The 13,881-nt window shown below is 34.2% G+C and overlaps 1 protein-coding gene across 1 annotated transcript in view; it reads right to left on the bottom strand.

Annotated features, from left to right (window-relative positions):
• Nucleotides 1-445: 445 nt before the first annotated feature.
• The window catches only part of LOC128993318 (NFX1-type zinc finger-containing protein 1-like), a 98,343-nt gene continuing 84,907 nt past the window's right edge, over nt 446-13,881 (bottom strand). The window contains exon 19 of the mRNA XM_054417134.1: nt 446-1,726. Within this exon, the coding sequence (XP_054273109.1) occupies nt 1,279-1,726 (448 nt within the window). The 3' untranslated portion in view covers nt 446-1,278. The remainder of the gene's footprint in view (nt 1,727-13,881) is intronic.

The following is a 13,881-nucleotide window of genomic DNA, read 5'->3' on the forward strand; positions in this document are numbered from 1 at the left end:
GAACATATTTTGATCAAATTCGGAAAATGTTTTTATTTCTTACTAACTATTAACATTTTACAAAAAAAAAAAAAAATTTACCCTCCCTGATGCAGCAAACCTAAGTACTTGTTAAACTAATTCTATTTAAATCGGGAATAAATGTTATATTTTTAAGCAACCATTTCAGTGTAAATCCAATCAGTCAAATGGAAATTCGCTTAGTCTGCAGGTTTGCTGCGGCGGGGGTATCATTTTTACATGGTGTAACTTATTTGCTTTTAATTTTAACCCTTCCTTTCTTTACAAATAATTCAATTTTAATATTATTTGAATTTGAGAGTTTTCATCTTCTGCCACATATTTGACATGTTTTGTCCACATATTGTCCCATTTCTATACAGTATAGACAGTAGGCTACTATTCAGGTGGTAAGCATTTAGCAAGGGGATAGTAAAACAAGCAGTTAAGAGAACAAGAAACTTTATTCATAAACATTAAAAATGGAATTAACTACAAATATTCCTTTATAAAATATTACTATATAATAATATTACATGATACTTTGAAAGGCACATTTTTGGCACAGTGTTTGCATAAACTTTAGGAACTTAGTAACGAATAAGTGAAATGAAATTAAAAATGAAACAAAAAAATAAATGAAATGTTTACTACAGATAAAATATAATTAGATATACAGTAATTTGTTTTATTTATGAATTGAAATTCAATACTTTTTATGGTCATATGTTACCAAATTATATCAACTAAATGCCAACTAAGATGAAGTAGAAACATTACAGCTAACTCAAAATTAAGAGGGTACAATCAGAACCAACTAAGTTGGATTTGTGATCACAACACCTCAATAGGCCTACAATAATGCCCCCCCCCCCCCCCCCACAAGCATGACATTCTTGGCACTCACTGTAAGAGAGCCATTGTTCATATAAACCATCATGGTTGTCAGACTTATTGCACAAATGTTTATACATATCACAAACCAGATAGCAATATGAATATACCAACAAATCTTTGGATATTTTACCTTAACTTATAGCTACCTACAATCAATATCACAATAAGTGCTCAATTACAAATTACTCATAACCAAGCACGATAACAATACAAAGTGCAATACAAGATCAAAATTGAAAGAACAGTTAAACCCTCTTATTTTCTATTAAATTATCAAAATACAAACTTAAACCCATTGGTATCAAAGTTTCTCTAACTATCAGTGTTTAGTTTGGATTACTCCGCAAACACTTAAGAGCTAAAGCCATGTGGGGAAGTATGCTAGACTAGGTATCCCCTATTCCCCCCTCTGGGATTTCCTCGGTTTCCTCTACCCCCACCTCTTCCCCCACCCCTTCCTCCTCTGCCTCCCCTTCGCCAGTCGGTTACATGTGGACCTTGTCTTTCTCTTTCTTTCCAATTTTTAGGTTCATTTCTTGGTTGTTTCTTAGCATTTTTTACAGCTTCTTCTTTCTTCCGCTCCTCCTTTAACCGCTGTTGCTCCTCCTTTAACCGCTGTTCCTCCTCCTCCTCAATCTTACAGAAGTCGCACACTTCTGTGTTTTCAGCCACATACATATGTCCTTTGACACACTCAAACCACTTCTTGTTTCCATCCCTGGTTATCAGAGTCACGGATAGATGAGAAGAAGAAATAGGCTTGTCACGGATAGGCTTCCGTTGATTATACTGTGTATCCTTTTCCCAAGTCCACGGCTCCACATCAAACCTATCACAATGTATAAATTACCACACATAAAACCACATACATATAGCTCAAAGTTTCCTGGTGTTAAACTGGCTTTTAAAACTTCTAATCGGCTACAAAACGTATCTAAAAGTAAACACCCACAAGTTGATAAAATGTGAAAAGACAGGCGTATACTGCATAAAATGTGCCGATTGTTCGAGCACCTATGTAGGACAAAGTGGGAAACCTTTCAAAATCAGATACAAAGAGCACCGACCAGCTCCTAAACTAAAAATACATTCCCTCAACACATCAACAATAAGCATGATATTAATGCTAAATATAAGTCAGCTATTTCTGTTGATTTAACATTAAACTGTTTGTATAGATTACGATAAACAATCCGGGGTGAGAACAGAATACATACTACTTACATTGTTCATCCCCTGAAATATTTAATGATTTGATTTATTACAGTGTTAAGTTCCATGGTACAACTGTTTTAATATATAGGTCAGGATCCGATAGATGTTCGTTCTCTGCTAGTTCATCAAAATGTTTTTAAATTTTGCTAACCTTAAATGTTAAATTTTTTTACCTTAGTTCATTCTCACTTTTAGGCCTGACAACATTAAACGATGTCAACATATTACCATAGATAAAACATGTATGTTTTATCTATGATATTACTAACATTAATGTTATTACTTTTTTAATACAATTATTAAATTAATAATAATAAATTTATAGCTCAAATAATAGCTGTAAACTAAGGGCGCGACGCACACAGAGCAAATTGTTGTCAATATACGCAAGACCCAGACTACAGTACATACAGAACCAAACAAAGCCTGTCACGATCACGACAGGCACCGCTGACATTGACTTTGTAGATATAAAGTCAATGCCGCTGATGAGTAACCCACATGGATCTCTATCAAAATCAAAATCAGGTATTCTACAGTCAGCTGGGCTACACAGGGGCAGGTAGTGGTGGACAGGGGAGGGGCTGGCTCCGAGTGTGTGTCTCTTTAATCCTCCTAGGTATCGCTTAGGCGGCAGTCGCTCAGCTCCTAGCCTGAAGCAACACAACCACACGGACAATACACATCATTGGTTGATCAAGGCGGGAGGTGGCGTTTCGTTAACAATTTTATTACTTAAAAGTTAAAACTTCAGTAGATTTGGCAGAATAAAAGTATCTACCAACACATTGTGTTTTAAAAAAATTTTCAGGAGAGAAAAACATCCGTGAACAAAGGATTGGTTTTACGGACGGTTTTAGGGGAAAAGGGTATCTCAACCTCGCGGGCCCCCCCCCCTGCACCGCGGGGTCTGCGGGGCCAGCTGTTACGCCACTGGTTCTGGACCAGTACTGTCCAGGTTCTGGTAGGTACAGCCAGGGCCGTCGCGTGGGTAGGGCGACCAGGGCGACCGCCCTGGGCGCTGCGGCAAAAGTAATGCAACTAAATTTAAAAAAGTTAGATGTACATAATGTATTTTGGAAAGTTAGGTATAACCACGAATACTAGTTCTATTATTCTTGTGTGTAACTGAATGTTGAATATTACGTTGTATGCCTTTATTGAACAAATACATATTATTTGATACCAATCACTTTATAATTTGCAATGTTTTCCCAAATTAAATATCAATATAGTATTGAATTAAATTTAGTAATAATAGCCTAATAATCAACTCCACTGTGGAGTTGAAGGCTCTGTCCCAACTTAATTATCTTAATATCAATCAATATTGCAATGTCGCGGTGTTGCTCTGTAGCTGCCGTATTCTATTTTTATTTTGCCCGACCGGCCGACGGTCGACCTTGGGAACCACCCCTACCCCAATCACTCCTTTCTCCTACGGCAGTCTCAGCTCAGCTGTCAGCTTAGTTTAATGAGTGATTTTAAGAGTTATTTACATTTAATGTTTAGGATCTCATATCTAAATGTTTTAAGGTGGTTTTCTTTTATTCTGTATAAAAATTCTATTCAGAGTAGGTTTGGTTTGAGGTTTTGCATACCATTGCATTAATTTCAATTTGCTCTGTATTAAATAATAATATTAAGTATAGCCTAGTACTTTTTATACATTTCAATATTTTCTTACATTAATTGGGATTTGGTTATCATCAATTAAAACAGATTTTCATACAAAATTTAAGAAATGTATCCCTAATAATTTATTAATCCCTGACTCCTGACTCTTGTACTTATGTAAATAAATGAACGGAGGTTAAAGTAATAAAATACAGATATTTTAAGAAAAAACTAGTTAACTATATATAACTATATTTATTGAAAAATTACGTTTAAAAAATTAAAAGACAAACTTTCTACTGTTTGGATAATTTTCAAGAGTAAAAACCAAGATAGTCCAATTGTCAGTTTGGTTTTAACCAATGAATACACAATTTAACGTTTTTATTCAAGTGCTCAAGCTTAAAGTTCTGAGCAACACCAACCAAAATCTAATACAAGGACAATTAAGGCCAGACAAGCACAAGACAGAAGCGAGAAGACCTGAAGACGAAGAAAACAATTATATTGTCAGAGTTTCAGTTCCATTCCATTCTAATCCAAAATCCAATCCAACATGACGCACCCACCCACGCCGCGCCGGCCGGAGATGAACAGCAGAACAGCAGCGTTGTTTCTAACCTCAACCTGTCAGTTTTGGTCTCGACATCTTTAATAGTTAATTTCAAACTAAGGTGTTTTTGTCTTAAGTTATATCATTATAATAATTGTAGAAAAATTAGTTTTAATTTGTGTGGAATCGGAGTTGATTTTCGACAAAGAATCATAAGTAAAGAAAAAAGTAAGTTAACTTACGATTCGGGTGGAACTTGGCAAATTGTCAAGTTTCTAGACAACTGAGATCATGGGGCTCTTTTTAGACAAAAGTCGTAAGTAATGCACCACAAGGATGCTAATTACCATATTAAACTCATAATTTGCCTTGTTAATGTAAAGGTAGGATGCTTCCGTTTGGGGATGGTGGCTGCTAGGTTAAGTTTTTTTGCTCGTGCATGCGCAGCGAGCAGGTGAGTCAGATGATCGTGGTAAGCTCTCTGTCTTGTTCAGGGGTTGGTACCGACAACATGGTTCGATAGCTACATGGGATATGGGGGAGGTCCCCCTGAGGTATTGTGTTGTAGATTAGTAGTAGTTAATTAATATCTAATTTCAGATCATGTAGTCAAAATTCCCTATGTCATTTATTCTGTCATTTATTAGGCCTTTTGGTAATTTATTCAAATATTAGTTCACGTTGTGTCCGGTTGACCTATATATTAAATATTCCATATAATGAACGATTAGAATATTTCTGTAATAAAAATGCTTTAATTAATCAAACAATCATCAAAGCTGGCTCTTGGGGCCTGTGAATTGCGGTAAATTGTCTCCTCTGTTTAAAATAATGTGTCCAGTTCTCGTTTCCAACATGAACGATTTGGTTAGGATCATAAATCACATGACAAAATCACCAATGTGTGCATCAAAGTATGCCACACCTCATCCATCCAATGCAATAAATTAAACTACAGTAGTTACAATTTTAACAACTTTCTACTCAAATTTTTGTTAAGTGTTAAATTTGGAGTTGTGAATTGTTTAATCAATCAATAGGCCTAAGTTAATTTATTATTTCATCTCACAAATTGCTTGGGTTAAGTTTAATTTAGGCCTTGATAGCCTGCAAGTAAAGCAAACCTTGATAGATTTGTAAACTAATGATGAAATTCATTTGCAATCAAGTCAAATTTTAGTAGCCTAACTTTTGTGTAGCGTAGGTTAGGTTCCAATTGTTGGCTACATCTTATATGAGTTAGGCTGAAAGAAAGTATCGATCTCAATGGCTATCTTACATAAGCTTATGCCTATACCAAAAGTAGGCTTAAACATCAAAATGCAAAACTAATGAATAAGTTAGGGCCTACACAAAAACGAATGGGCTAGTTTTAATCACAGATTGTTTATTAAGTTTAGTAACTTAGGCCTGACTAAACCTGTTTCATGTTCGGTTAGGTTTGCTGTTTTATTTTATAATAAGAAGCCTTCTAAATTAGCGCTGATTATTTAAATAATATGATAATAGGCCGAAGTGCTAAGATACAGTTCCGCAGAGAACCCATGATAGGTTATATTATCAGATTGAATATTAAGTCAGCCAAACTTCGTTATAACTCAGGCCTAACTATCAATTAACGTGTTTCGATCGATATCAATATTGAATTTCAATATTTATTTTCTGTTAAATTAAGTTGCGTGACTTTTCTGTTTAACAAACCAGACAAAAAGTAATATCCAACTCTATTAGGCTACCCAAAATTTTACCTTGTTTGCTACTATCATAAATTAAACTAAAATAACCTAACCTAACAGAAGGTGTAAAAAAAGTCTTGAAAAACATACAATCGATATTTAAGCATAGAATGCTAACTTATTCGATACGATATAAATATAGAATTATTTTAAGTATGGGAATGTTGCTGGAAGTCAACAGTCCCGGAAGATCAAATAATTTATACCTGTGCCGCTAGGTCAAAAACTACAATGTTTGCAGTGTCTGTAGATCAAAAGTCCCAGTAAGTCAAATAGTACAGTCCGAGCTAAAAACGTGGTCTATGTTAAAGCAATTGACTTATTGGGAATTTGACCTAATGCAACAGCAGTTTTAATATAACGAAATACGGTAAAATACAAGTTCAGTTTCGCTGAGTCAACAGTGCCGGAAGATCAAAAGCAATAAAAGTGAACGTCGATTCAGTGTAAAGTAGACCTCCTGCAACGCTTACTACACCAACAAAACTCGCTTTTAGTTACTTCGTGTTTTGTCATAATTAGAATAGAGCTAAAATTATCATATTTGGTACATAGCTTATTTATTAATGCTTCTTGCCAACTGTTTGGTCAACACTGTAAATAGGTATAGTTTATGTAATGAAAAGCCTTTCGTCAAAATTTGTGGCATAAAATACACGCAAGGACGATCTGAACATTTCTGGTTATTATATACGTTTGTAAAAGGAGATCCATTTAATTGTAGAACTATTTTATGAGTTATAATGTAGTCTACATATAAACTGTGTAATGTATTACGCCACGGAAGGGTTGAAACCTGTCCAAACTATCATATATATTATTATAACGTAAATGGGGTTTTTTCACGATTCTGAATCAACCAGTCGATGGATTTTCATTAGTTTTGTGTTGAAAGAAAGACAATTTTGAGAACTAGATAATTTCAAAGCCATAATTTAAAATTAATGTCCCAGTTTTTTATAAATTAAGTTTTAGTTTTTAAAAAGTCTAGCAGCCGATGCTAACCTTCTCCAATAAGTCAATGCTTCTAGCTAGCTTTTAGTACATTATAATTTGCTTAACATAACAGCTGTAACATTCAGTATTTGTGACACAAATTCAGCATTTGGAAGAAAATTCAAATACATACTTATGGTTGACTTATTTATACTATGTATGTGTAATGCTGACCATTGATACATTTAATTCTTCGGTACGAGGATGGCAGTTTAATTAAATGTGCATAGTAAAATACAGTAGTAGGATGTTCAAATTATTTTTTAAAGTATTCTTTGTAATCATCGATTTGTTTTAGTCCAATATAATTTGTTTTAACTAACAGCTGGTTGAATGTGCTATGTATACTTATAAAAGGCAAAGCCCTCACTGACACACTCACTCTCACTCACGCATCATCACTAATTCTTCCACTTCACATTTACCTAGGAGGCTGAAATTCGATACACCGATTCTTTGGGCATTAAATAGGAAAACTAAGTAGTTTTTATTATGATCGGGCATTCGGGCTCCGCCCCAGTGGCTCTGGAGTTTCCCATCTTAACCTTATGATTTTTCATATTTAAAAGGAATTAATGAATCATAACAGCTGTGTCAATTTAACAATTTATGACAACAGCTAATTTGCAACCAAAAGCTGAGTGAGCGTTTCGAACGAACTTCAACCTGGAGGCGAGTTAACCCCAAGGCAAGTGAGCTCAGCGAACGAGCTCCAACCTAAAGGTGAGAGAGCGTAGCGAACGAACTTCAACCAGGACTTGATTGAGCCATGCGAACGAGCTAATCTTGAAAATTAATTAGTTTAACGGGGCAAAGCCAGCGGGTACAGCTTGTTATTCTATAGAATTATTAGGTTTTTAGCTGTCATCGTTATTCGGGGACCGAGCAGGTCCCTAGCAGCGACCACAGAATTAAAATTTTAATTTTAATTCTGTGGTCGCTGGTCCCTAGGGCCGCAAAATTAGCTGTCCGCTTACTTACTTAAAACATGAATGCATATTAAATACACAATCAGTATCCATAGAATTATTTTATTGTCACCGTTGCCTAGCAACAATTTATTTTTATTTTTGCTGATGCCTCGAATTATTTCTTCACATAACCTTAAAGTTGTAGTTGTGCTAACCATCAGTGTGCATTATTATAGAGGTGAATAGTGGCAATAGGGTATAGTGTGGTGCAAAATAGCGTTCGTACCACGGACCGAAATGGTTTTGCAGCTCTCGATCGAGACGAAGTCGAACTATCTCGAGCTAGGTACGAAATATACTATTAAATGGGTTGTAGCTTAATCGGGTTTCAACTTTATTTAATTTACAGTCTGTTTCAAAAGTAGAAAAATAAGCAAATACATTAACAATAATACAACGTTAAAAGTATAGTGATTTACCACTCTCAACACTAGCTGACAAAGATAATTTTGATAACACAGCCGAATCTGAATGGGAGGTTTAAATGTCGTAAATGGTGTTGTGATTGTCCAATAAATTTAGTGCAAGATGAGAGCTCGCCTTGTGGTCGGAAACTTGACCAAAAGTATGTATTTTTCCAACTTATCTATATTTACCCTATGCTATAAATAAGACATGTAAATGGAATTTCTTCTATTTGGTTTTATTTTCTGTTTACATTTAGTTGTTATTTCGTTACCTACATGGCAACCCATACGGCCCAAGTTATTTTTAAAATTTTAAATTCGTTTCTTGTGTTTATTTTTGAGCCTATTTTAATTTATAAAGGGATTCATCACATCTACAGGAAAATATCTTTCATTTGGTACCAACCGCGTGTAATTCGTTCCAGTAGTATGGTCAGGCTAGCTGTCATAAGTTTTGCAAAAGTTGTTTTGTATAAGACGATTTTGAATGATTTTCCAATTTGATTATCTTTTTTCACTAGATTTTGTAATTTCTTCTTTGACTTTTCAAATTCTAAGATTATTATGAAGTGTTCTGTTAGTAACAAACCAAGGTGCGTTGACAATTTTACGTAGCAATTTTGATTGGTATCGTTGAAAAATTTCAATGTTTGATGTACTTGATGATCCCCAAAGTTGGATCCCATAAGTCCAAATTGGTTTTATAACTTTTCTGCAAAGTAACATTATTTTGTGTACTAAGTTTTGATTTAGATCCAAGAAGACAATTAAGCTTAGTTATTTTAAAATTTAGATATTGTCTTTTAGTCCAGATATGTGCCTTCCAATTAAGCTTTGCATCTAAGTGCATGCCCAAGTATTTTATTTCTGTTACTTTAGGGTGGTAAATATTGTTCATGGATACTGGAGGACATGTAGCCAGATTTAGGGTAAAAGTAATGTTTTCTGATTTATTTTCACTAATTTTGAACCTCCATGTTTTAAACCAATGTGAAATTTCATCCAAGTTTAACTGTAAATTTGCTGTAGTTTGAACCGGTTTGTCGTGGACAGATAAAATGGTCATATCATCCGCAAATGTGGCAACGATAGTATTTACAATTTCTGGTAGGTCCGATGTATAGGGAATGGTTCGTAATATGGAATGTATATTGAAGTATGGTTCAAGTACGCTTCCTTTGGGGATTCCTGATTCTATAGGGTAAAGGTCAGTTAAATAATTTTGATGTTTAATTTGGAAAGTTCTGTTTGTAAGATATGATTTTTAAATATGAAAAACTGAATGGGGTAGCTAAATGTGGCATTCTTGTCAATAGTTCGACATATCGATAGTAATGTACACTAACACAATCGTAATAAACGAAATAATTTAATTATATTTACTAAACAGATGCTTGTTTGCATTAGCAAAATAAATAACAATTTAGAAGTCATTTTGAGAAGTTATCTTAGTATTTCTGTTAAAGAAATGACATTTCTTCATAATCTTAACATCTCAAATTACTTTAATACTTTCTTCTGAAATGGCTACCATACTAAATTCAAACTCACATAACAAGAAATTAAATAACATCTAAACATAAATTAAAAAGTTTTACACCACAATTAAAAAAACAAATGTACGATTGCTCTTGCTCATTCTTCGTCAGATTAGGCATAGGCACGAGACCCTCCTTCATTGCGCAGTCTGTAGTCTTGGAGATAAGAGAGATATGCGGTAAAGATAAGCAAGAACTGGAAAGGTCCGTTGTGGGTTTGCAATATTTATCTCAAAATTCAGCGCAAGGTTAACTAAATTTTGGAATTAGGGTCTGAATACGTGATTGGTGAAATCCAGGAGGCAATACTGAACTTGCACTACTTATGTTTTATCGCATTTTTTACCTTATCTACCAAAATTATGCTATTTTCCTTTGGCACTTTAGGGGGAAACGACTATTTCACCCTGAAAATCACGTTTGGAAATCGAGAAAAGCTTTAGAAATCGGCGATTATAAGCGCTTGAAAAATCTTTTTTTCTTTTAATGGAAGCCTATTTTTTATTATTCGAGTCATTTCAAACTTCTTTTCCTCTTGCACTTTTTCAGCAAACACATATTTCACCACGAAAAACACGTTTGAAAATCGTTAAAAGCGTTATAAATCATTAATATCGCCACATTTGACTGGTAAGTGTCAATAAAAGAGTGTAAAAGAGTCCTTGGAGCCTAGACGTTGTAACTCATAAAACAATGTAAGAACTACAAAGACAATTTATAATTTAACAATATACTAGATATTTAAATTACAATCACTCTGATGTTTGAAAAAATACTTTTGGACTGTAAATAAATCTCCAGCTGCTGTCTGAAATTAACGTAATTAACATCGCTCTTATGGGGGACAAATCCAAGATGGCTGTTAGCTTTCATTGACTCCACTGGAGAACAATAAAAAACTACAAAGAACATTTCTAATCTCACACTATACTCGATGTTAAATTATAATCACTTTGGTGTTTGAAAAAATATTTTTGGACGATAAATCGCTCTTCAGCAGCTGTTTGAAATTATCCAAAATGGCCACTAGCCTCCAAGGACTCCCTAAAATAACCTTTAGCTGAGCTCCTCAGCCCTAACCTAAGCTGGGTTTACCCAAAATCGGTAATTTTCGGCACTTTGCTGATCTAAGCATGGGTTAGGTTAGGTTAGGTTAGAGTAAGCTAGGTTGGATTACTTTGGTTTACCCACAAATTGGTAATTTTCGGCACTTTGCTATTTTTTAATAAGTAAGGTAAATTAATAAGTACGCAATTAATAAGTACGGTAAACCATATTACTGCAGAGGCCGGTCTTTATAAGTTATATTGTCTATGAGAGATTTATTTTGGACCTATTTGCATAAGTATGGTGATGCAAATGCAGTTGTCATCGAATTTATAATCATCGATCAGTCTAAGTTTTATTTTGTCAATAAATGTAAATATCCTTTTTGGTTAACAAAGGATGCAACCGAATCTGTAAATTAAGACAAGTATGCGAAAAACTTAAGTTTTCCAACCACCATTATTGCCTTGTTTACAACTATAAAATCGGAAGTAAAAATAACAATTAGGACAGCGTATACTAACTATTTGATTTTTGTTGTGAGTTGTATACAATATCACTTCTTTTTGAAATCATGTCAAGTCCAAGAGACATACATCTAGTTTTGTATTAAAGTCTTCTGTCAAGAACTACACGAATGTAAATGTTACTGTGGACAAGGTAGCTGAAACATTTGCAAATAGGTGTAATAAATTTAAGAATATTGTATTAGTAAAAGTATCATATACATTTGTCATTGATATCACTGTATTAAATAATGTATTACCTAATTATTTGTAGGGAGTAAATTAGTTAGTAGACTATCTATTAATCGATTTGCAAGGTACATTATGAATATTTCATAATGTAGCTTGTAAATCGATTAATGTATTTAAACCAGACGCTCGTCAAATAATGCAGTTCAAGGCGGAAATGTAGTGAGGGATACATCAGGATTAGAATGTGTGTTACAGAACAAGAAACTGATGACAATAGTTGGAATAACTAGTCAATGTCAACGCACTCGATAAAAGCGCGGGATTAAAAAAGGCGCGAATATGTGCAAGTACTACTGTATAACCAACGACAACACCTATGAAAAACCAGACATAAGCTATATTACAACCAGGCCTACGAAAAAGTCAAACTATGTAAATAATGAATCACTGAATATGATTAGACGAAATCACAGAGGTACAAACTATGTTAGATATTTACGTGGTAAAGGAGTGTAGTTTCCTGATAGGTCTAAACAACGTCATCAGTTACCAAATCAATTATTTTTACTAGTTTTAGTCATACAATTGTTCTCATTTAAACTTGCGCTATTATGCTAATTCAACCTAGGGCAGATGTAGTTCCCACAATATATCTATACTTACACGAGGAGAGCGTGGTTTCGGTGATTTTGTAAAGTAAGAAATAATAGATGTAGAAAGAAATGTGTAGATTTTGAACTTTTTTCTTTTTTCATTGATTTACTGTGTTGATTATGCACCACAGTGCTTTGTACTGTAATTATTTTCTGCCATTATGAAAAATTCATTGCCAATATTTCTTTCAAGGTCCCTTGCATTATTTTGCGTGTACTAATATGTACTAGGTGTACAATGCAGTTGTCTGCTTGCAATTTTGAGCGGAGCTATCATAGTACTGTAATCCAATACTTTTGCAAAGTCAATGCTAAATATAGTTCACGTAATTGAGATGTCTCCTACAAGTCCACTAAGTCAATTGTATAATTGTTTCTCATAAATGGGATGACTACTTGTAGTATCCAAAGTCAATGCTTTATCTGTTTCTCTTAAATGAAATCTCTACTTGCAGTATCTAAAGTTAATGATAAATCTATGCTAAAACTATTGCCTTGGGTGTAGTACGCCAGTGTCACGGTGATAACGGCGGGAGTGGTCGTGGTAGGCACGGATGAGTCGTTGTTCTTGCAAGGCTGTTTTTTGCCTGTCTTCTGGCTCAGTCAGCACTTACACCATCGGGAAGAGATAGTACATCCAAACTAACAAAAATAGGTTCCAAGGACCCATATTAGATTTAATACAATTGGCGGCAAACGTTATTGTTGATTAGTATGTTAAATAACAATAAAACTGTTGTAGGAGTTTGTTCCTAACCGTAGGTGCTCTGTATAATATTTAAATCGCTAAAATTATACCCCAACAATCAACGTTTACAATCGTGATACGTAAACAAATGATCCAATAATATGTAAGCCGAAGGATCGTCGTAAATTAATGTCTTTCGTGTAATACAACAATATGATAATAAACAATGTTACTATATCACTAATAACGTGTACGTAGACCGTCGTAATTAGGCTCAAATTAAAATATAATAATGCAATGTCAGTATTAAACAATCTTAATACTTGTGCGTAACAATATTGCTGTACTACAGAGAAACAAGGGTTTTCGAGTCGCTGTTGAATAATAGGACAACAAGAAATTTAATAATAATACGTTAATGAATACTATTACTATTAAACAGTTTCAATCCCAAATATTTTACGGGCAAGCAAGTCGGTTGTATTATGCAGAAATAAAGCCTATAGTAGAATTATGAACGAGGAAACTCAAATAGTAAACCGCACGAATACCGTTATCAAACAGCTGATTGGGCCCCTCTTATCTCTTGCCCATTCATCCAGAGTACAATTGACGAGCTTAAACAGTGTACAGTACATTTCTTTTTACGTACAGGTCTAGAAGGGTAGGTACAGGTCGACTAGCATTTACAATTCTCACCAAATATTTGGTAAACTGAATGATAACTGAAAGATAACTGAATGCTCTGACATGAAGCAGTGTTCTTCTTTACCTATAAAACAAGGTTGACACCTTTCTTCACTGATCACGTAATGCGTGATTTTCTATAAAGTCTTGGAAAAATAAAAGGAAAAATAGATAGACT

Source organism: Macrosteles quadrilineatus, unplaced genomic scaffold (assembly GCF_028750875.1).
Source record: "Macrosteles quadrilineatus isolate MER2022 unplaced genomic scaffold, UCM_ALF_1.0 Scaffold_4__1_contigs__length_99947679, whole genome shotgun sequence".
In the NCBI taxonomy this organism is placed as follows: Eukaryota; Metazoa; Arthropoda; class Insecta; order Hemiptera; family Cicadellidae; genus Macrosteles; species Macrosteles quadrilineatus.